General features: G+C 36.8%; 2 protein-coding genes across 3 annotated transcripts in view; both read left to right on the forward strand.

Moving 5' to 3' along the window:
* Positions 1 to 1,710: 1,710 nt before the first annotated feature.
* Positions 1,711 to 23,572, forward strand: LOC132796537 (uncharacterized). Of its 2 annotated transcripts, XM_060807738.1 has the most exons (3): positions 1,711 to 1,788; positions 19,996 to 21,747; positions 22,688 to 23,572. In XM_060807738.1, the coding sequence occupies exons 2-3, from the start codon at positions 20,579 to 20,581 to the stop codon at positions 22,755 to 22,757; spliced, it is 1,239 nt and encodes a 412-aa protein (XP_060663721.1). In that variant the 5' UTR covers positions 1,711 to 1,788; positions 19,996 to 20,578; the 3' UTR covers positions 22,758 to 23,572. The 2 variants fall into 2 exon arrangements, with proteins under 2 accessions (XP_060663721.1, XP_060663722.1); XM_060807739.1 differs by lacking the exon at positions 22,688 to 23,572 and having other exon boundaries at positions 19,996 to 21,958.
* LOC132796536 (neurobeachin) overlaps positions 21,956 to 24,838 on the forward strand; it is a 124,646-nt gene continuing 121,763 nt past the window's right edge. Inside the window, 1 exon segment of the mRNA XM_060807736.1 lies at positions 21,956 to 22,136. The gene's annotated coding sequence lies outside the window, so the exon portion shown is untranslated.

A 24,838-nucleotide genomic window follows, 5' to 3' on the forward strand; every position in this document is an offset into this window, starting at 1 on the left:
GAATTATATAACTAAAACAGAAAAAAGAAAATACAGTTTGAGAGTCGAATATAAGCCAAATTTAATATATATTACTAGAAAAAGGACTATAAATACTTGCTTTTGAAAGCCGCTTAATGGAGCTAAGCAACTTGAAAGTGAATTAAACGAAAAACAACAATGAAAAAAAGAAATAATGTAAAAATCTTATGCAAAGATAAGCCTCAAATTTAATTAAAATATATACACTTGTATTAAGATTAAAAACGTTTGGCAGTTGCTCTTCACTAAAAAGGTCAAGTTCAGTCTTCACATTCGGTTTAGGCTTCGCTTTTTGAGTATGCTTCAAGCAGTTTTGTCTGATGACCCCGAAAGAGACATTAAGACGCTGAGAGTTCTCAATTGCTCAAGACGTTGGCTACGTCTTCTAAATGAAAAGACGTTTGTGTAATTGAATAAATGTATTTTGAGATGCCCCACAAAAATATCTTAAGTGTAGCTTAATTATGCAGCAAATAAAAAGTATGAATAAAGTTGCTGAAGATGATGAAGTTATCAACATTGTTCAGCGACTGCTGTTTGCTCAGTTTTGTCAACAATTTGGCACACGAGTTGCAGCTACTGTTGTCGCTGTTGTCGCTGCTTTTATTTACTTAACCGGCGCCACGTTGCGTATACGTGATCTTGGTCTGTGCTGTGCTGCATCTCTAAGCTTTTTCCCTATTGTTGCTGCTGCTGTGAATGTTGCTGTGAATGTTGCTCTTCTGTCTGCCTGTTATTGTTGTGCCTTGTCCTTTTTTCTCACCACACACACACACACACACACACACACACACACACCTCACGCTTATTGCGTGGGACCTCCGAAAAGAAAAAAGAGCGTTGGCGTTGCGTTTTGTTGTTGCTTCAGCTGCTGCTGCTCTTAGCCCGGCTTTCGACTTGAACTTCGGCTGGCAGCAATCGGCTGCGCGCGCACACACACACTCTCACACACACATACACTCACACACACATACACTCACACACATTCACAGCGGATGCTGACTGTTTGCTCCATTGAGCGTCGTCCTCATCGTGTTCGTGTTTTTCCATCTTCGTGTGCCACGTTCGTGTGCATGTGTGTGTGTGTGTGGTGCCCTACTGTATGTGTGTGTGTGTGTGTGACTGTTACTATCTTCATGGGATGAATCTCGCAGTCTGGAGCCGCAGTCTGTTTTCTATACGGGCGTCAAGCGGTCGTCGAGCACGGGCCAAAAAACGGCAAAAAAAAACAAGAAACAGAAAATACAACAACAAACAGTACTAACAACAACAACAACAATAATAGAACGTTATCAAATGACAACAAGCATAACAAACAACAACAACTGAAGCGAGGCGAAACATCAAAACAACAACAACAACAACGAAAGCTGAGCATCAAGTTATTAAAAGGCGGCGCCTTTCGCATAAAGAGACGCCACGAAATATAAATAATAACAATAACAATTTAAAGAGAAATTGCATTTCAACAAAATTAAACTAAACACAAACGCCGACGACAACGCGCGCTAAAAACTGTGCTACAAATTAAAAAAAACAAGCGAAGAAAAATAAAATACAATTTTTTTTTGGCATTTTTTTTCGGTTCTAAACTAAATCCAAAAAAAATAACGAAATTTTTTGAGTGCGTGTTAAGTGTAACTTAAAAAAAATATAGAAATATATCTAATTATAATATTACACAAAAAAAAAAAAAAAATAATAATAGTCACGAGTAGAGATTTAGTTGATAAGCAAGCGAAAGAAAAGAAAAAAAAAAGTTTGGCGGTAAATGAAAACAAGCGAAAATTTTGGTTAATTAAAGCATGTGCGTGTGTGTGTGTGTGTGTGTGAGCGTGTTTGTTGAGTATGTGTGTGTGTCTGTGTGTTTATGGCTGCTTAAACTGCCAGCTGTAAAAAAAAAAACAACTCGCTTTTCAGCCTAAAGCAAAGCGTCAGCTTCAGCAAACAACAACAACAACTAAAACAGCATATTAGATAGGTTACAACAACAACAAGCTAAACATAACAAAGTCAATTTTGAATTTTATTTTATGATATGCAAGAAATCAACGAACAAGTCTCAAACTCGAACTCAACTTGCAACTTTTAGTCGCCATCAACATTTTCCATTTTTTTTTTTTTTTGTTGTTTCGGTTCTTCTTATTTTGATATGCAAATTGTTAATAACAACAATATGCAAATTAGAGACTCGCCAAGTTTTCAAACAACATTGAAAGCAACAGAAAAAATACAGCTAACTATATGCATAGATATATTTGCTCGATTATTGAGCAGTATTTGAGATTGCGAAATATGTTTTACACTCGCTTTTACACTTCATAAACAAATAAAAGACAGATGAAAATAGAACTCCATTACGTATACGCAACGTCTAATTGCAGCTTTAGCAAATCTCTGTTGCATTCTGGCACTCATTACTTATTTGCTAGCCTAAATAGGCTTGAGTGCTCATTCGCTCATTTCTGTTTGATTGATTGATTGATGGGCTTCCATTTAAATAGCAGCTCTTGCATATGTTAAGCTGATTTAGTGATTTAGTGTTGGCAATTTGGCTTCTGCTTCGCCTTGTTTCTAATCTCCGATTAACATATTCATTTACTTCATGAAATATGCAAATTCACTTTTCCCTACTCTGGCATTTAATTCATATTTAATGTGCAAAACTAAAAGTAAACTTACACTTTGAAGTGTTATTCATATTTCTGACTGGCAATTAGGAATTTTAGTTTAACAGTCACAGAGATAATTCTTTTGAGCAAATGCAGTTTCTCAGATATACATATATATTCTCTTGATTTCAGTTTTCCTTCTCCCTGTTTCTAATTCTCCGATTAACATATTCATTTACTGCAAGTAATATTCAAATTCTCTTTAAGCCACATTTCTTCATTTTCTTGCTCTCGCATTCAATTCATATTTAATGCAGAAACTAAAAGTTAACTTACTCTTTGAAGTGTTGTTAATATTTGTGGCTAGCAATTAAGAGTTTTCATTTAAGGATTGTTATAATATGCTCTAAATAGCAAGAGTCATAGACATTTTTGTATAAATAATTTCTTTCGTATATACTATATTAATATACCAAATATTGCCTTCGGTATATTTTATATGTATATAGCATTCGGTATATTTTTGTATTTATACATTTTCGAATTAATCTAGTTCGATATACCAAATATACCAAGTATAGCCTATGGTATATTTTAGTATATTTGCGGTATATTAATTCAGGATTTATTAGATATAGATACAATTATTGTTCAAAGAAATGTAACACTTTTTTAATATACCATACATAGTATATGGTATATTTTGGTATATTTGCGGTATATTAATTTGAGACTTAAGAGATAAAAGTATAATAATACAGTAACAAATATATATTATTTGGTATTTTCTTAGTATTTTTGCAGTATATTTGCGGTATATTAATTTTAGACTCAAGCTATGCAAGTATAATAATGTATTACCAAATATACTATTTGGTATATTCTTAGTATTTTTACAGTATATTTGGGGTATATTAATTTGAGACTTAAGAGATAAAAGTATAATTATACAGTAACAAATACATCATTTGGTATATTCTTAGTATTTTTGTAGTATATTTGCGGTATATTAATTTTGAGACTCAAGCTATAAAAGTATAATAATGTAGTACCAAATCATATCATTTGGTATATTCTTAGTATTTTTGCAGTAATTTGGTATATTTCTTAGAAAAATACCACACTGTTTTGAATCAATTATAAATGAGTAGGGCATATCTTAAAGTCGAGCAAACTCGCATGTAGCTTTCTTACTTGTTAATTCTGCGATTAACTTTCATTAATTTACTCACTCAAATTCCATTTTCTTGCACTCGCATTTAAAGTCTTAACAAAAATGTAAACACTTTAAAGTGTTATTAGAAGTTTTGGTTTTGGTTTAACGAGTGCTGCAATAGACGCAGAGATATTCCTTTTGAACTAACATAGAGAAGCCACCGCAGTTCTTCAGTTATATACAAAATATATACTAAATATGTACTTTAGTATATTATGCCTTATTCATTTCAGGGGGCAGGGGGCAGGGGGCAAAAAGTTGTAGTTGCAAAGAGCAGCAGCTTAATGTGTGTGGCGGTTGTTGCCGTGGCTCAGTCGAAGGCGGAGGCGGAGGCAAAAGTACTTGCCACACATGCCGCTTGCCGCTTGCCGCATGCCACATGCCGCATGCCACACATGTAAACAGTTGTATACAAGCAAGCACTTCAATTATAAGTAGCTTGTGCTCTTAAGAGGCTTGTGATTATCCGCCTTTCATTTTGTTATTTCACATGCCATATTTTATGCACTTTGGCTCTCAACTTTTGCTCCCCACACACATTCACAATGTTTCACAATATTTATGAGATATTCATTTGATTGATAAAACCATAGGCAACATTTCTAACTAGTTGTTTACCTTCTTGATTGTTTGTTTAATGTTGTTTGCTGTTGTTGTTGTTGTTGCTGGCCACTTAAGCGATTCAAGTTAAAATATGTCATTGAAACAAATTTGTGCATGTTGTTGCACTTGCCACACATTAACTTAAGCTTCATTCACTATCTATATATATATGTATATATAGTATTATAATTACGATTACACTCACTTACACTTTTCTGGCTTCATTTACATAATTAAAACTTTGATTTCTTGCGCTTCCCCAGAAAATGTTTCATTGCAATATTTCAAAACAAAAGTGTGCGAGCGAAAAATGTTTTTTCTTTCGTTTTACTTCGTGCTTCATTTTTTCTATGATTTTCTTTCGAAAGTTTTCTCAAGAGTTTGCAGTTCAAGTCAAGCAGAAACTCTCTGAGAAATGCATACAATAGAGCTTTTAGCACTCGGTCTCCTTTTAGCTAGATCGTTTTATGTGTTGTTGTTTGACAAACTCACTGAAACTTTGACTTTGAGTCGAGTGTGAGCGAAATCTTTAATTTAACTTTATGTACGATATACGACATAATTTCCATGCTCATAACTCTCTATTGATCCCAAAGTCAAACAGCTTGGCAAAAGCGAATAGCGTTAAATTCAAGTTTTGTGGTCGCTTAAGTAGTTAGGGAAATCGCAAATTAATTTGCTTTTAATACACAAATTGTTAGTCCACAGAATTTGCTGTTTATTCGCCTTTAAAATTACTTTAAAAATCACAAAATATATATAAGTAAATTTAAAATATTTCTAATTTTATTTGCTGCTCTAACATGTTACTATTTTTATTACCATTAAAAAGATAATTTAATTTCTTTATTACATATTTAATTTCCTTAACTTTTAGCTGAAAATTAGTTAAAAAATTTCGATTTATTCATCAGCAAATGAATCGCTACAAATCGCTGCAAAACCTGACAAACCTTCTCCAAAAAATGTTGCTCTTTATTTGTTATTAAATTAATACTTAATTAAATAGCTTACTCAACTTTTTAGTCAAAAATTTGCTGACAAAATTACTGAATTAAAGCATTTTAAAGAGTCGAAAATATTTACAAATTTACTTCACAAAAGTTTATATTTCGCAACGAGTTCATTTGTTGCTCGTTGGGCAATTAAAAGCTATATTTTATGGCAGTTTACACCTTTCCATTTATTGTGATTAACATTTTTGTGCAGTGTATTTTGCATTTGGGTTTGCGAAGTGTATTTTAAGCTTGGGTTAGCTGCAAATAAATTGAGTTTAATTCACGCTTTTTTTATGGTCTTTAGGTGACTTTTGTTTGCTCTCTACACGTACAGACTGTATGTGTGTGAGAGTATCTATGTGTGTGTGTGTGTGTGAAAGTATGTGTGTGGGTGTGTGTGTTGATGTATGGCCAAGTGTAAATAAAGAATGCCCCGTTTGGCTCGTTTCGCTGCAGCAGCAGCAGCACTCAAAAGTGGCTACACACACACACACACACACAGAGACACTCACACACTGACACTCACACTCACACAATTACAGATACAAAGGGCGAGTGGCACCTGCAGCCTTCGCACGTTTTAGTTTATTTTACTTGATTCTCTTCGTTTTTTTATACACATCTCTCTTTCTCTCTCTATATATATATTCGTATGTATTTTATTTTTTATTATTTCTCTGCTTTGGTTTCTTTACTTTTATTTGATTTACTTACTTCTGTGTGCCAGTTGTGTGTGTGTGTGTGTGAGTTTTGTAGTGGGGCTTTAGCTAAGATTTTAAACAAGCACTCGTTCTCCGTTCTCCGTTCTTCGTTCTTGTTCTGCACTTTGCTTCCATTCACTTGAGAAATCTTTTTTCGGATTGCGCTGACAAAGTGTATTTGCTTAAAAATCAATTACGTCATCATTGTTAAACGCCAATTGGATATGAAGCAGTAGCATTCTCTTCCTCTTCCTCTCCCACTTCCACCACTCTCAGCTTTCTTCTCAACTTCAACTCCAAACATTGCCCTTGATTTCGCCCCCGTGTGCCACTTGTGTCAATACTTTTCAGACAACATTAGCGTCAATCGCTTCTCTCTCTCTCTCTTTCGCTCACCTTTTGTCCCATTTCATATCAAATATATATATATATCTATCTATTTATTGCCATGTCTCCGCTCACATCTATTTGTTACCCTTTGGACAGCCTGTGTTCACCTGTCTTGACGTCTGTTTTTGTCATTTTTCGCACATCGCTTTGTGCTTTGTGCCATATTTTATTTATATTTTGTCAATTTTGTGCAACTTTTGCTTAACGCATTGTTCTTCTGTATTCTATTCTCTCCCCTCCCACTCGACCACTCAAATGGGCGTGTGTGTGTGTGTGTGTGTGTGTGTGTGTGCCTGAAGTAGACCCATTTCCATCCCCGCTCTCCCTCGCTCGGTTCGATAACAACGTTAAATGTAATAACGCACAAAATTTGACAGCTCCTTTGGGCCATTGTCAAAAGTTCCTCCCTTCCTCCCTTCCTCCATTTCTTGCCTTTTTGTTTTGGGCTTTCGAATCAAAGGATGTAGCAAAGTTTGTTGTTGTTGGCTGTGTGCTGTCAGCAGTCGGGATTGCGAACGATAATAGATAAGATGTGCTCAAAAGGATCGCCTCGGACATTCGATATCTCACACATAAATGCAGGCCAAATGTTATCGCGTGCATTAATCAACGTTTAATTAAACAGTTTGTCGGTTGAAGGCAAAGTAGTTAAAAAATTTGTGTTTGAAATGCATTGCATTACGTTTTTGATGTTATCGAATAAGTTATCGATTGCATGAAATGTACTATGCTGCTGATTAAAGTAGTTGTCACGCATTGGTAACTAAAAGTTATTCAGAAACTTATTTAATGTTATGCTTTGCATCAAGTTTTGTACATTTTTGACTTATCGAATAGTTTATCTATTACATTGTCTGCCTAGCCAAGTGCATTGGCTAATGAGCAATTAACAAACTTGTTGTTTTAATGAAATTAATATATAAAACTATTATTTTAAACGAAATAATTCATTTCCTATGTTATCGAATAAATAATCGATTAAGGAAAATGGATAATGCTGCTGTTGATAATAGTTGAAATTAAGGGCATATGAAATACTTGTGAACAATGTGAATTTTGCCGTTAGTAAAACAAATTTCGTTATTTATCGAATAGTTTATCGATTACATTATTAGCTTTGCCAAGTGTTTAGGGATTATGTACGAATGTCATGCCACACTGCATGCATAGCACTCACAAATCCATTGAGTAAGCGTCGAATGCGAACACTCGATAAGTTCTTAATACGAAATAATTACATATTCGATAACACATTAAATGCTGCTGCTGGCACAATTTGAGCTTAGCTTAAGCTCCCCTGCACATCGAGTTGTTAGCGAACCGCACTCAACGTTCGACTCTGCCAATCGAATTGTGTCGATAGTTTAATCGGCTTGCTCTGATTTATCGACAATGAATTGTGTGTGTGTGTGTGTGTTTGCCCAGTGTTTTGTGTCGGATGCTGCAGGTGCATGTGGCAGCCACACCAGATAAGCGCTCATCGTTGTGTTTGTGTAGAAGCACATACATAAATGTTATACACAATTGATATGCTGCTGCAATTGTGTTTGTGTTGCACATTTTCCACCCATTTTTCTCTCTCTCTCTCTCTCTCTTTTCATGGGTTTCCTTTTCACTTTTCCCCACTTTTTTTGCGTTACATTTTTGTTTGCTCGCTGCTCGCAGGGACTGACTGCATTCTCATTGCCTCATCGGGAGGATTGTTAAACGCACCGAAAATGGACAAACATATTACGTATCCAGCATCCAGTTTTCCTTCCTTCCCATCCGACTTCGATGAGTTCAATATCTGCCACGCCTCCTCATGTAAACATGGTCCGCCTTTCGATAAATATGAAATGTTCTCTCCACTCCGCAGCAGCAGCATCAGCAGCGTAATTCATTTAGTACTTTGCCATATGACAACTCCCGACTCTTCGCGCCTTTGGCTTTCACGCTGGGTGTCCTTACATGAAATTTCATATTTTTAATGACTGCCAGTGAGTCAATACCATCACAACAACAACAACAACAACAACGATTTCAGCTGCCACAAAAGGCATTCTCGGTTCCTTTTCATAAAGCTCTGAAAGCAAACATTCGCATGTTCGCCAAAAAAATTAACAAAAAAAAAAGAAGAAAAAACGAAAATAATAATAAATAAATAACTGAAAACAACATGCATACAAATATGTATAATCTGAGAAGCGAAATATATGAATTCAAAAGGAAATTAAATAAAAAAAAAAAACACACACACACGCAGACACACAAGATTGAAAACTATATGCAAAAAAGTTCATTTCATATACGAGTATATACATACATATATGTATTTTATATACACAGATAAATAGTAATACAACAAACAAACAAACAAACATATTCCGCACATCAAATATGCAACATGCAGCAAACGTTTCCTTTTGAGTCTCGCTTTATCCAGCTGCATATCCTGTGAAGGCCATGCCACAGATATCTCGAGTGTAATTACAGTGACTGCAAAATCGTTAATTATAACATTGAGAAATTTTCATATTTCACAGCTTAAAGGCAATCCAATTTAATATAATTTATTTCAAGTATTTCAAAGTGCCAAAACGTTAATTACAACATTAAGAAATGCTCATATCTTACAACTTAAAGAAATTCAAATTTAATACAATTTATTTCAAATATTCAAGAGTGTTTGAAATATTTATAAAATTATTTTCAGCGCATTTGCTCTGCGATCATTTTAATGCTAAACTTATCGATTTGGCTTTTTACAAATTTGGCATCGATTTTTCATTCTTTTTTTTTTTGTCTTTATTGTTGTATGTATTTCATTTGCTGGTTAATTATTTTGTATGCGTTAACCATTGCTGCAAAAGAATGTGCTCGAAGAGCCACCGCAAAACTCCCGCTCAAGTTTTTCTCTTTCCTCTCCTCCTCCTCCACATCGCGCAACCCTTTTTTGCTGCGCTCGCTTTTGCTGCCTCTGGCTGAGCGTGGAATGCCCCTTAATGGTTTGAGTTGTTTGGTTTGCAAATTGAACGAAAACAATTTCAAAGTTTGCATGGGGCACTTTAAGGCACTTGAATGCATGTTAGACAACCAGTTACCAGTTGAAGAAATGCGCCAAGTTAGAGAGAGAGAGAGAGAGAGAAGAGCGAGCTGAGTTATGCGTTTACTCACTTCATCTGTCTCGTTACAATCGTTATCGATAATGTATTTCTGGCTGATATTTTCGTGCAACTTTCCAAATTGACTTCTTGCCACACACACACTAAGCTGAGGGCATCAATTTGTTAGTGTTTGAAATATGTACACGGTGCGTATACGTTATATATTCAAGTCTATTGATGGTGCAGTTAGCGTGACTGTTTTAAATAGTTAAGTGACTGCAAAAGTTATAGAATTTCTTGGCGATTTTTTTTGGATATTATTTTTAAATACAAAACACATTTATTTGTGGTGCGTATACGCAATGTTTTCACGTCAATTGATGGTGCAGTTGGCGTGACTGTTTTAAATAGTTAAGTGACTGCAAAAGTTCCAAATTTTCGTAGCTACATACATTTTTGGATATTATTTTAAAACGTAAAACACATAAATTTGCGCAATTATTTGCAACTTGTAAATGAATTTAATTGATGAGCCTGAAGGCCTTAGTTCATCAGGAATTCCATTCGTTTTTACTATAAAATAATTCTAAAGATTGAATTGGTGAGAAAATTGACAATAGATGTAATTGATATTCTTTAACAATTTGAAAAGCAGAATCGCTTTGGTTAGCATTACACTTTTGATGTTATCGAATAGGTTATCGATTGTATGAAATGTATTCCGTTGCTGTTGATAATAGTAGTCACTCATCGAATATTTACATTCTTCATTAAAGTTATGCATTGCCAAAAATTTAACACATTTCCTGACTTATCGAATACTTTATCGATTAGATTATCAGCCTAGCCAAATGCATTAACTAATATGTGATTAAGTAACTTGTTGATTTAATCAACAGCATACACAAAATTGTCATTTCAAATAAATAAAAATGCATTTTCTATGTTATCGAATAAGTTATCGATGGTGATAAATGTATTATGCTGCTGTTGAAAATATTATAGATAACGTGTGAACAATGTGTGACTTTATCGATTTGGTGAAAAAAGATACAAAATTGTTATTTGTAATGAATTCATATGAATGTTCTACGTTATCGAATAAGTTATCGATTGTGATAAATGTATTATGCTGCGGTTGATAATAGATAACGTGTGAACAATGTGTGACTTTATCGATTTGGTGAAAAAGATACAAAATTGTTATTTGTAATGAATTCATATGAATGTTCTACGTTATCGAATAAGTTATCGATTGTGATAAATGTATTATGCTGCGGTTGATAATAGATAACGTGTGAACAATGTGTGACTTTATCGATTTGGTGAAAAAAGATACAAAATTGTTATTTGTAATGAATTCATATGAATGTTCTACGTTATCGAATAAGTTATCGATTGTGATAAATGTATTATGCTGCGGTTGATAATAGATAACGTGTGAACAATGTGTGACTTTATCGATTTGGTGAAAAAGATACAAAATTGTTATTTGTAATGAATTCATATGAATGTTCTACGTTATCGAATAAGTTATCGATTGTGATAAATGTATTATGCTGCGGTTGATAATAGATAACGTGTGAACAATGTGTGACTTTATCGATTTGGTGAAAAAAGATACAAAATTGTTATTTGTAATGAATTCATATGAATGTTTTACGTTATCGAATAAGTTATCGATTGTGATAAATGTATTATGCTGCTGTTGAAAATAGATAACGTGTGAACAATGTGTGAATTTATCGATTTGGTGGAAAAAGATACAAAATTGTTATTTGAAATGAATTCATATGAATGTTTTACGTTATCGAATAAGTTATCGATGGTGGATATTAACTAGGTATAGACCAATGAACAATCTTGTTGAGTATTGTAATGGGCATCCTTCCACTCTTTAAAAAAGGTAGAATCGCTGCGGTTATCTGACAACAATTTCGCTATTCAATTATTGACATCTTTAAACGCAGAGTTCGAGCGAGAGAGAGAGAAAGAGAGAGAGAGAGAGAGAGAATGGGAACTTAATATGCTAATGGTGCGTCCATTGAGCTGACCACAGTTGCGCGGTCCAAAGTGCTCGAAAATGCATTCGCTGCTGAGGCTTGGGCTTGTGGCCAGATCGGCCAGAGACACAGATATGCCAAATATACTCACATACATACATAAATACATCGGTATGTATGTATGTATGTATGTAGATGGAGTGTGGACCACAAAAGTGCGTGGCATAATGACCATATTCAATGGTTTTGGCGGTCAACTGCTAGTTGCCACAAACTGATGCACCTCTTGCTTGCCTCTCCTCTCCTCTCCTCTCCGCACCACAACAAAGTGCATTACATAATGCAATTCATTTGTTTGGAATTGCAACAAATTTTGTAATTGTTTTTACTGCATTTCTTTTTTTTTTTGCTGCTTGCTGCTGTCGGAGGCGTGTTTGTGTGTGTGTGTGCAGTCATGCAACAAGGTGAAGGTTGCTGCAGTTGACAAGCCGCAGCACAACAATTTGCAAGGGGCGTGCACCACTATTTGGGGCACATTTAAAAATTTATGCTGCAGGCAAGGCCAACAACAACAACTGTCTGTCGTTTAAAGCATTGCAGCAGTTGGGCAGGAAAAAGAGGTTAACATGGGTTCAGGCCAGGCCCGAAAGTGTGGGGCACAGAAAAAGATCTCTCTCTCTCTCTCTCTCTCTCTCTCTCCTCACAGCCTTGCCTTGTAGCATAACAATAACAACAACGGAAACGTCGCAACACTTATGTTGGTTTACTTTTCAGCAAAGTCCAACTATGGACACAACACACACACACAACAGCAGCTGCAGCAGTTGCAGTTGACAAAATGAAGTGGCTCTGGCAGCAGTAGCAACTGCAGCTCTACAGTTGGCAACAGTTGTTGTTGTTGCTCTTGCTGTGGCTGTTGCGGGGGTCACAGCGCCTAAAAGTGCACTGCAAGCTCTCTGCTTTCGTCATTTCTCCATTTCCATTTCCATTTCTATGCCAAAGGGTCATGATAACTACCGCATCCACTTTGCTCCATTTGCTCACACTTAGTGTGTGACTTACGTATTTTTCATTTCCAACGCAATAAACTTTATGTGTGTGTGTGTGTTCAGGTAATTACAGCAGACAGTTTGACCTTTGCTTCGAATATGAAGTGACAAGTTCCACAAGCTGCTCTGACATTATTTTGCCCACTTCTTGTTATCCAAACAATATACTAAAATTTAATTAAGTGGAGTTCGGCTTTTTTTGAGAAATTATTTAAAATCTATTGGGCAACATTTTGTAGCTTTAATATTCTTATGAGTCATTTTTAAAGTGCAGAGATTGTTACTTATTTGGCTTATTTACTTCGCTCTTCTATCAAAATTACAGTCAACATATAGAAAGTTGAAATAAATGTGAAATAATGCAGCATTTTTGCTAAAGTATACCAAATTATTACCGAAAGTATACTAAAATATACCGAAAACACTAAAATATACCAAGTATTTATACTGACAAAATACTCAAAATATATAAAAAAAATTAATGTTTGTATTGAAAATATACTAAAATATATCATAAGACTTAATTATACCAAGTATTCATACCGAAAAAATACTGAAATATAAAATATACTAAATGATTATCGAAAACATACCAAAACGCTAAAATGCAAATATACTAAAGTATATACATACTATTCTGAATTATCGAAACATATTAAAATATACCATGACACTAAAGTCGACCAAGTAATTATACCGAAAATATACTAAAACATTTTAAAATATACCAAGACACTAATATCGACCAAGTAATTATACCGAAAATATACTAAAACATATTAAAATATACCAAGACACTAAAATCGACCAAGTAATTATACCGAAAATATACTAAAACATTTTAAAATATACCATGACACTAAAATCGACCAAGTAATTATACCGAAAATATACTAAAATACGTATATCGAAATGCTAAAATATAAAAGCATTATGAAACTAAGTTGCTTGAGGCTTGAATAGCTGCTTTATTTAACTTTTAAAATTCCTGTAGCTTTTCTCGATTTTTTTGCACCCGCATTTTTGATGCAATTTAATCCTGCTTGGAGCGCATCTAATGTTCGTCTCGTTCTCATGTTGCGCTGTGTCTTTTATTGGCTCTGTGTAGCCTGTTGACCATGACATGAACACATGCTGCAGCTAACTGCTGTCTCTCTCGCTTGTTGTTGCTGTCTTTATCTAGTTGTATACTTCTTGCTCTCTCTCTCTCTCTCTCTCTCTCTCTCGCCGTCGTTGTCGTTATCGTTGTCGCCATCCGCCCGTGCGCTGTGCTTTGTTCTTTAATTAAATGCTATGCAAAATATGTAAAACGACGAGCAAAAATATTTCGGAATTTAATTTCATAACAAAAAAGGCAAAAATTAATGCTTTTACCCGGACATCCTTTTTGTACATTTTGCTGTCGCAATTGCTGTTGCTGTTCTGGTATTTTGTTGTCAACGTTGCTGTTTCGCACTTGTTTGATTGTAGTCTGCAATGTCGACAGAGAGAGAGAGAGAGAGAGAGAGATAGATGGAGAAGATGTTGCTGCTGATGCTGTTGCTAAAAGCTTTGATGAAACCAAAATTTAACTATTTGTGCTAGAGATACCCAGTTATACCGTTTTGCAAATTTAAAGTTTCAGAGTATTAAGGTTTCACATTTAATAGTTGATTATTTGACTCTTAAATTCGCTAAAATATATAAGCTGAATAAATTTGAAATTCGAGTTTCATTTATATTAAATGCTATTGTTTCTTATACAACAACTTTAAGTAAATTTGTCAAATAGTTACACAATTTAAGTATTCTTAATCCTTAATCCTTAGCTACACAGTTGCAGTTGTTTGTTGTCATATATATGCAAAGCTAATTTGATAAAATATAAAAATCTGCTGAATATAAGATTTCAATTTAACTGTGAATTCAATTGGGGAATAATAAACAATACGAAAATTAGGGGTTTTAAATATGAGAATATTGAATTATTAACAATTAAGTAAGAGGACTAAAAAGTACAAGATAATTTCTATTCATTGACGATTCAATTGGTTAATGAAATAAAGAAGATGATGTCTTCATTTTGTTTACTCTATTATTTGTCATCTTTCCTAGGGTATTTTCTGAACAACAAAATAGCAGCAACAGCTACAGCTACAATTTCAGCAATTATTTGCCTTTGCATCTAATGATTAAATTGCGCTTGATAACAAATGTTTGCCATGATTGTTCGCTGCTGTGTGGAGACAACTGCAAATGCAGTCAGTCAGTAAGACAGACTGTCCATTGTCTTGACTGCCGTCGCAACTCTTCTTCTGCGCCATCGCACTTTGGACAGTCTCGGCAATCTTGTAAAGTTAACGTGCACAAAAAAAAGAAGATTTCCACGCTTTCCACTGAATGCATCCGTTGTTCCTCAATGTTCTCTTCGTCCTTTTCATTCTGATGCCAATTTCAATGTGCAATTACTTGGAATTTGTTTGAAGCAGAAGCAAAAAGAACTTTTTAAACACACACACACACACACACACACACAGTTGGACATTAAAAATTTAATTAGAGTGCCTTGCATAATAATAATAAAAACCAACGAAGAGCGGCGGGAAACGAAATCAAATTGAAAATCGAAACAAATCGAGCAAAAGTTGTGCCAGCAAATTGAGTTGAAACACGAAACGTTTGTTACGTGCAAAGAGAGGGGAGTGGAGGGGAGGGGGATAGACAAGCAGTTGTTGTGTGTTCATGTGGCAGCAACAGCAGCAATGACAACAGCAACAGCAATGGCAGCTCAGCAATTTGCCGAGTTGCATAAGCCCAAGCGATAGCTGGGAGATTACAGCCGCCAAACTGCAATGAAAACGGTGTGTATATGTGTGTGTGTGTGTGCCACTTGTGCATGTGTGTGTGTGTGTAGAGTTTATGGCTTGCTTGTGAGGAGGGGGAAGGGAAAAGCAACGACTGCCAGCTTGCCAGCTTGCCAGCTTTGCCAGCTTGATCTGTTGCCTGGCCTCGTCGTCGCGTGGCTTATGCGTTGTCAAAGAGTGTGAGAGAGCGAACGAATGAGACAGAGAGGGAGCGACAACCTTGCTCTTTCGATTTGTGGCTTTAACGGTGGCAGCAACGCAGCTTGCTCCCAAAGCCATAAATAACGACACGTTGTGCATTTTGATGTGACCAACAGCAGCAACAGCAGCAACAGAAGCAAGCTTGAGCTTCCGCTTTGCCTGTGACTGTGACTGTGACGAAAGAGTGAGAGAGGGGAGGAAATGGGGTGTTGGCCACACTTTGTGACTGTGATTGCTTCACCCTTTTCCGCATCATCGATTGCGTGTGTGTGTGTGTCGAGGAGGAAGTGGAAAAAAAGAACCACGCACATCATCTTTGGGTTGAGCTTCGTTGCGCGTCGTTTGTATTTTCCTTTGGCAAAGTGTTTTCATTTTCACTTTCAGCTTTCTTTTTGGCTCCATCTCCCTCTCTCCCTCTCTTCTGTGTTTGGTTTTTTTTTTTCGTCAATATTTTCATTTTGTTGAGATTGTTATTATAGCTGCAAATTGCTGTAAATATCTTTAGATGCTTCATTCATATTGCATATCCAATTGCCGCATTTGCCTTGCGTTTTGCGCCCATCAAAATCACTGAGCCAAATGTGAGCTCTGAGCTATCATACATTCACGCACATTCTCAATGGTGTGATTCATGATTCCATAATATGCATTACATATGCGGGACTCGGTGCTTGAGCTGAATCCAAATTTTGCTCAAATCACACACTCGCAGTTATCCATCAGCAAATAATTGGGGTCTAATCCTATATAACTCGATTTATTTGTATAGTCAGTTATTTGCTGCTTTCTTTTCTCTCTCTCCCTCTCGACATCGTTTTGGATTAATTATGCACGCTACCAATGGGATTAGATGATATTATCTTCTATGTAACAGGCAGTAGGTAGTTGCTATAGCTGAGAATCTGGTTTGTTTTGAAATCTATGGAATATTCTAAATGTGATAGTATATTTTAAATATATTAATATTGTACATTTTAGTATAATATACCGTACCGTTTGGCATATCTTAGGATATTTAGTATATTCATTCGGTATATTTTAAATGTAATAGTATATCGATATATTAAATATTGCATTTGGTATATATTGGTATTTTAAATATATTAATATTGTACATTTTAGTATAATATACCGTACCGTTTGGCATATCTTAGGATATTTAGTATATTCACTCGGTATATTTTAAATGTAATAGTATATCGATATACTAAATATTACATTTGATACATTTTGGTATTTTAAATATAATAATTTGGCAAAATGTAGTATAAAATACCGCACTGCTCAGTGCATCTTAATATATGTAGTATATTCATTCAGTACATTTTAAATGTAATAGTACATCAATATACTATATATATATACATTTGTTATATATTCGTATTTTAAATATATTAATATTGTATATTTTAGTATATTTAGTATATTCACTCGGTATATTTTAAATGTAATAGTATATCGATATACTAAATATTGCATTTGATATGTCATGGTATTTTCAATATACTAATTTGGCAAATTTCAGTATAAAATACTGCACTGCTCGGTATATCTTAATATATTTAGTATATTCATTCGGTATATTTGAAATGTAATAGTATTTCGATATACCTTTATAGCCTTCGGCATATTTTCAGCATTTTTCAGTATATTTTAAAACTATAAGAATTTTGATATACCAAATACAGCATTCTGTATATTCATTTGGTATAATTTACTCCAAATAGTATTTTGATATACCAAATACAGCATTCTGTATATTCATTTGGTATAATTTACTCCAAATAGTATTTCGATATACCAAATATAGCTTTTAGCATATTTAAGTAGTTGATCAGTATACTAATTTGGTGTTTAGCATTTCCATATACCACATATAGAATTATTTTAAGTATTTTTCAGTATATTCCTTTGGCATATTTTGTTTCCATTCCAAAGCACACTCGATTGCAGCTCTCTCTCTCTCTTACTTGTTGTCATACTTTGTTTTCCACCAAATAGATATCTCGTATTTGGGCATTAAAGCGAACGCAATATTCGCAACAATTTGAATAATTTAAATAGCAAGTTGTATCTCTATATAGTTTTATTGTGCACATGCTCATATTTTATCAATATTGTGGCCCAATGGAATGTGCAAAATAGTTTAATGTATATTTATGCGCGAATATGCAAATTAGAGAGCTCGCTTGAATCGCCATTGTTACACTTCGATTTGAAATGCCATTTTTTTTTCTTTTTTGGCCCATTTATTATTTCAATTAGCATCTTCAATTCATATGCGCATTTATGACTCGTTTGTTTTTAATTGAAAATCAGGCAATAACAAATTTCAATGGATTTCGAATCGACTAATAATAATGAGAAATGTTGATAATAATTTATGATTTTTCGAGTACAAAACACAAAAACACACAAAGAATTGTGAATTTGAAATGTGTTTGTGTTGATGTTTTAATAGACACTCGCAAAATGCCAAAATGCCAAAATGCCAAAATGTTAAATCAGAAATCCAAAACTCAATTGTACTTGCAAAATAAAGAAGCAAATGCTGAGCAAAGATAATAATAATGGAGCAAGTCTTCGACTCCTGGTTTTGAGTCCTTTCTCTCATATGCATATTTCGCTTTTCTTTTTGTGATGACTCTGTCAAGCTGTGCTTTTCGGATTTCGGATTTCCAAATAATGTGAATGCACAGCACAGCACAGTACAAAAACACACACAGCAGCCAGCAAATTGCAAACCATCAAAATTCTTTTTCCTGCCAGTTCGTAACACTAGATGATTGGTCTAACCCTTTAGCCAAGGCTCTTTGTTGTCTCTATCTCTCTCCGTCTGTGTGTGTGTGTTGTTGGTATTTGTGTTGTGTGTCATGTGAACAAATAGGCATTACAATGGCCATCGAACTTTTCAAAAGCGGCCAGAACAGACAATGGGAAACTTTGTGAAATGCAACGAGTTCGTTGCATGGGCAAAATTCAAATAAAATTTTCTATCATTTTTTCATCTATGGGGTTTTTTGTCTTTAGCTACACGTATTTCGTTTTTATGATTGGCTGCTGTCTGGTAATTTTTTTTTATTGCGCCCACATGTTAAATCATGCAAATATTGCTGCAATTTGTAGTCGATGATGATGATGATGACGATGATGATGATTTCAAATTAATGCATGTAAATAATATTTATTGTGTTGAGGCAATAAATGAATATCCATTGAAATTAAAGTGCTGCTCTTTGAAGCCAAAAAAAAAAGAAAAGCAATTTAAAACAATTTCCAAAAATAATAAAGGCAAATACATTTGAGATTTTAGATAATTTGATATGTGCCTAAGCCATGTAATTAAATTTTCTTGTTTGTTGCTTGGCGAGTGGTTAGTGTTGGTTTTTTCTTTTTCCCCAAGTAATGTTGGTCGCCGCAACTACAACTCGACTCGAAAGGGGGGGGGAGAGCGGGACGTGACTTTCATTCTACAGTTTGTGCTTAGCTGTTTCGGCATTTTGTGGTCCACATTTCTATACGGACGAAGCATACGAAACGGCTGTTTAGGGGCTTCTCAGCTGTTTGTTAAGTTTATGAGCTCTGGCTCTTGGCCACAGCACACCGAGAGTGTGGGCTGAGCAGTTGAAGTGTGTGTGAAGGGAAGGGGAAGGGCAGCCTTATCTCTAAGCTGTGCTTAACAACGCCACCAAAGGCAACAAAGTTGCCGCATTTTGTTTGTTAGCTTCCTGTTTGCCTTTATTTTGTTTTTCGTTCGTTTTTTTTTTTCGTTTTATGTTTTTACATTTTACTTTTGGTTTTTATGCGCGTTATAAACACGCACACACACACACACACATAAACACACGTACGCACAGCACTTGTGTGTGTGTTGCAAGTGAAATAAAAGAAGGGAAAAGAAATCACTGCATACTTTTGGGCTGCGAGTCAAATACACATTTCAAAGCGCAATCTTTATGTACCGATCTATGTAAATATATACTATATATATGCTGGCTGGCCTGCTGTTTCATTCTCACCACGTTCCGCACACCAACACCAACACACACTCACACACACGCACACACACGCACACACACGCACAGCAAAAGCAAACAAAAGAAAAAGTTTTTCCGAATCTTTCTATGTGTATGTTGTATCTATGTGTTAAATGTATGCGTATGCGTATGTGTTTGTGTATGTGTTTGTGTACTATATATAAATAGTACTAATTGTATATTTGTATATATCTATATGTATGCGTATATCTAACTATGCATCTCTATCTATCAGAGATAGAGAGATAGCGAGAGCGAAAGAGAGCGAGTTAGAGCGGCATTTAATTTATGCAAATGAAAAGCGCACAAAAGGCGGCATCAACAACATCAACAACAGCAACAGCAACAACAACAACAACGCGAAGCGACAGCAAACAAATTCGAAATTAATTTGCGTTGCATAACAAAAGAAGGGAAAAAGGCGCGGGGAGCATAATGTGAAGCCAAATGGAAAGCCAAATGAAAATGAAAATGAAGTGCAAAAAGTGTCAAGCAAAAAGAATTCAATTCAAAATAGCAAAGCGTTAAACAATACGAACAACTACAACAACAACAACAACAACGACATCAACAAGAAAACAACAGAATAACCAACGAGAAGTCTAAGGAAAGAGATAAAAGATAGCAACCGAAAAGGAAAGAGACAGCAATAGCAGCGAGTGCGGGCGAAAAAGAAAAAGTGACGGTCGACGGACATTTTGTGTGAGTGTCGCGTTTCATTTGCGTTGCGTTCCATTCCGTTCCATTCCGTTTCGTTTGCGTTCCGTTTGCGTTCCGTTTCGCTCTTCGGCTGCACTTCCAATGGCTGTCAGTTCCTTATGATGGAGACATTTCTTGTCCTGGGCCTGTGTTTTATCCTGTACGAAGCATTGGATTTCTTTCAAGGCTGCATACACAGCAACACGCCCTCACCGAGCGACCAAATCGAGGCCTATCGCCGCGAACTCGACGAACAGCGCCAGCAGCAGCAGCAGGAACAATTCCTGGCCGGTCTCACTCCACTGCTGGGCGCCCAATTTGCCGCCGCAGCCGCCGCTGCCGCTGGCTCCCAATCGACGCTCAGCAGCACCACGCCCACCGCCTCCACGGCGAGCGTCATCAGTGATTCGTACGAACAAGAGAACTCTCAATCCCAATCGCAATCGCAATCGCAATCCCAATCGCAGTCACAATCACAGCAACCGCATTCGTTGAGCACTCCGGGATTGTTTCGACCCGCTGCATTGGGTTATTACGATCCTGAGGATCCGTTGCATGCCACATCGTCGCTGCCACGCGACTATTACTATCTGCAGCAGCAGCAGCTGAAGAACAAGGCCAGCTCCAAGTCGCTGCTCTCGAAGTTCTCCTCCACCAACTCCGACAATCGCATCCATCCCGAGGCCGCCCACGGTGTCTTGGGTGTCCCTGCATCGGCGGTGATTACCACACAACCGCTGCCAGTCGCTGGGGAATCGGTGGCTAGCTTGGGTCTCTTCGATTGCCAGCCACAGTTGGTGCCACTGCTGCCCGGTTCGCCGCTGCTGCTCGAACTTAAGCGAGCCATCATCAGCACGAACAACTGCAACGGAATTCAACAGCAACAGAAGTCGACGCACTTCAACGAGGACGAAGAACCGCTCAGCGATAACGATAACGATAACGTTTGTCCGCAGTGCGAAGAGGAGGAGGACAACGACAACGACAACGACGACGAAGACGATCTATCCATCTGTGGCAGCAGCTCCAACGGTTCCAGTTCGAACAACTCGTGCAACTCGCCAGCTGGTGCCGCAAATAGCGAGCCGAATATTTGCGCTGCGGCTGCCGCAGTTGCACAGCAGCTGCCGCGCATTCATCACATTGCCATCGACGACATTGGCATCGGCGGCATCGGTGGACAGTCAGCGTCCAGTGGCGAGGCAAGTCACAGCCTGGCCACAGCGAGTTCCAGCTCCAGTTCGCACGCCGACTTTCGGGAGATCGAGTGCGAGCGACTGCGACGCAAGTGCGTGAGCGTAAAGCGCATCTATAGCATTTCGGAAAAGTTCTAAATCAAAATCCAAATCCAAAACCAAATCAAAATCGCAAAACTCAACTCGTTCTCATTCTGTACAAAACCACAAAAAAAAGCAAAAACCAAAATCAAAAATCAAATAAAGCGCAAAACTCACCATTGCACCCCAGCAAAAACCAAAAAAAAAAAACAAACAACAAAATCAACCACAAAATCGCAATCAAAATCAAAAATCGAATCAAAATCGAACAAAAACTTCATCAATCGAATCGGATCGTATCAAATCGAATCTCTGCCTATCAATCAAAATCCAAAATTTCAATTCAAAAACAATGCAAGCAAAATCACAAAATTTCCATATGCGAAATACCCCACACAAGGTTAGCACAACATCAAAAAAGCTACAGCAAAAAGAAAAATTACAAAATTAATTCAAACTAAAAAAAAGATCATATATAATCCCGTAAGCTGAAAGACTTAAGAGCTGTAATCCTTCTCTACTAACAAACACACAAAAAAAAAAAAAACGAATTAATTCCAATTATAAATTACAATCAAATTGAATTTTGCCAATAGAATTTGCACTGCATTCTCAGCTCATTTAAATCATAATTTAATTTGTTTCTTTTGTTTTTGATATCACGTTCGTTCACGTTCACAATTGTTGCCACACGCTTCACTTCAAGTTCGCCTCTCACCAAACAATTAAATAGAATTTCACCTCAAATCACAAAAGCCAAAAAACTTCACTTCGCTCACGGTCTAGACGTCGCTTCCACTGTTCCACTGACTCTTTCTCTTATAGTATTTTTTATGTTTTGCTTTTGTTTCTTTCCACTTTCACCATATTTCACCATATTCACCGTTTGTCGATTTGCTTAGCGTTTAATGCTTACAAAAAAAAAACTTGTTCCAAATGATTTTTTTCCAGCCGTTTTGGTGCAACCGAAACTCAACACAACAGCTGCACACGCATTCGCATGGTATCTCCTGATTACTAGTAAGCTTACCAATTGTTTCTAATGGTGTGAGATAGTTTGATTAACGCACGTTGAGCGCCTTAGCTGTTGCCAACAATGCGATAGTCTGACATGGGCGAGTTCTCAATTCGTAGAGATGTTTCCACAACACCTCTAACCCACTTTGGGCGCCATAGTAAATGTTCTACTACTACTGTGGCGCCCAACGTGAGTAACCCATAACTAAGTTCCCCTTTTGCGAATCGTATGAAACTGAAGAGTGATATTCGAGGCTGACTGAATCAAATGAAGACTGATTTGCTGACTGCTTCGACTGGTTTTACCTGATGTTTTAAGTGGTGTGAGATAGTTTGCTGTACGCACATTGGCCACGCCATAGTTGTTGCTAACGTTGTGATAGTCTGACGTGATTGAGTTCTCAGTTCTTAGCTATATTTCTACGACATCTGTGACTCACGTTGGGCGCCATAGAGTATTTGGGTAATATGGCGCCCAACGTGGAATCACCAATAACTGATTTTTTCTTTTAAAACTGAATAGTGCAACTCGAGGCTGACTGAACCATATGAAGACTGATCTGGTGACTGCTTCGTTCGACATTTGCATTTAATGTCAGTCAATGAAATCAAAGTTGCAAAACTTGTGTAACTGAGAGATAATGATAACTGTACACATGTGGCATGCCACTTGCATTCATAACTTTTGCCTCCCACCAGTTCTAGCACTGCGAACAGAACATATTCAGAGCTCTTCAGTACACACAGTTCACTCGTCGTTGTTTTGAGTTTTGCTTTTTCGAGATTTCGCTCACAACAAAATGCTAACTAGCTTGACAACTACATTCCCCTTTCCTTATACTATAAATGTGTGTGTGTGTGTGTGTGTGTGTGTGTGTGTGTGTGTGTGTGTGTGTGTGTGTGTGTGTGTGTGTGTGTGTGTGTGTGTGTGTGTGTGTGTGTGTGTGTGTGTGTGTGTGTGTGTGTGCGCTTCTTTCGGTGCCCTTGTTGCCGGTTCTTTGGCTAAGCCACAAGCTCTGGTAGCTGCTTGTGTTGTGTAGCCTGGCAACTTGAAGCTTGAATGTTGCGCTCTCGAGTGTTATGCAAAGTAAATTGTACATAATTGTCAGGCACTGGGGCACACACAGCACTCCCTCTTCCTCTCCCTCACTCTCTCTCTTGGTATGTTATGTATACACAATACACATAAGTATACTTATCTACATACATATGCAAATGTGCGGCGAGCTGTGGATAAGTCCGTGGATAGAGAAGGCGAGTTGAGACGCTGCGATGCGATGTGAATGCGGCACAATGACTAATTTTGCTGTCATTGTTGGCTCTGCTTCGCTGCGACGCTGCTGTCATAGAGCATTACTATCATATCTTACAAATTGTCGCTTGAAAGTGCCAACCCCCAAACTCAACACAAGCTTCACTCCTCAGACTCAGCCTCATCCTTCGAATTTTTTGCGCCTGGCCACTTGGCTCATTTTGTGCGCAGCTTGTGCGAATCCTTTCAATTATTCGATACGATATGTGGGAGCATTTGCTTTGCCTTCGCTTTGCCATTCTGTGATTCTCATTCTCATTTTCGTTTTCATTTTCATGCTTCGGCTCAACCCTCAACTTTTGCTTCGTTTTCATTTCTTGTGGCCAACACACACACACACATACACGTATATCTATATATACTTGCTTATATGGCTAGCCCTAAGACCCGCATTATTTTTCATTTCCTTCCACTTGCACACACAGAGTGTGTGCGGGCTGCCATCGATTGTGCGGACGGACTTCGCGTGGTTCACAATTCGCTCGCGTGCCTCCTCCATTTTTTTCTCTCTCTTTCTCCTCCTGCCCCCTCTTGCATTCAATGTTCGTAATCTTGATGTGGTTTTTCCGACTTAATCAGTTTTACTATTGTTTGTTTTTACCACACATATTCCAGCCAAGAGAAGTATATTCTTTGTGTGTAGTTTTGCTGCCCATCAGAGCAGCTCTCTCTCTCTCTCTCATTCCCTCTCCCTTCCGCTCTTTATTTCTTTCTGTTGCTGTGGTTTAGCTGATGCCGTACTGATTGGGTTCAGTGGGCGGATTGGCATCATT

The sequence above is a fragment of the Drosophila nasuta genome, chromosome X (genome assembly GCF_023558535.2).
Source record: "Drosophila nasuta strain 15112-1781.00 chromosome X, ASM2355853v1, whole genome shotgun sequence".
NCBI lineage: Eukaryota > Metazoa > Arthropoda > Insecta > Diptera > Drosophilidae > Drosophila > Drosophila nasuta.

Coding starts and splice junctions, on each gene's coding strand:
- LOC132796537 (XM_060807738.1), top strand. CDS start 20,579: ATGATGGAGACATTTCTTGTCCTGGGCCTGTGTTTTATCCTGTACGAA. Junction 21,748..22,687: donor TGCGAGCGACTGCGACGCAA/GTGCGTGAGCGT, acceptor ATTTTTTTCCAG/CCGTTTTGGTGCAACCGAAA.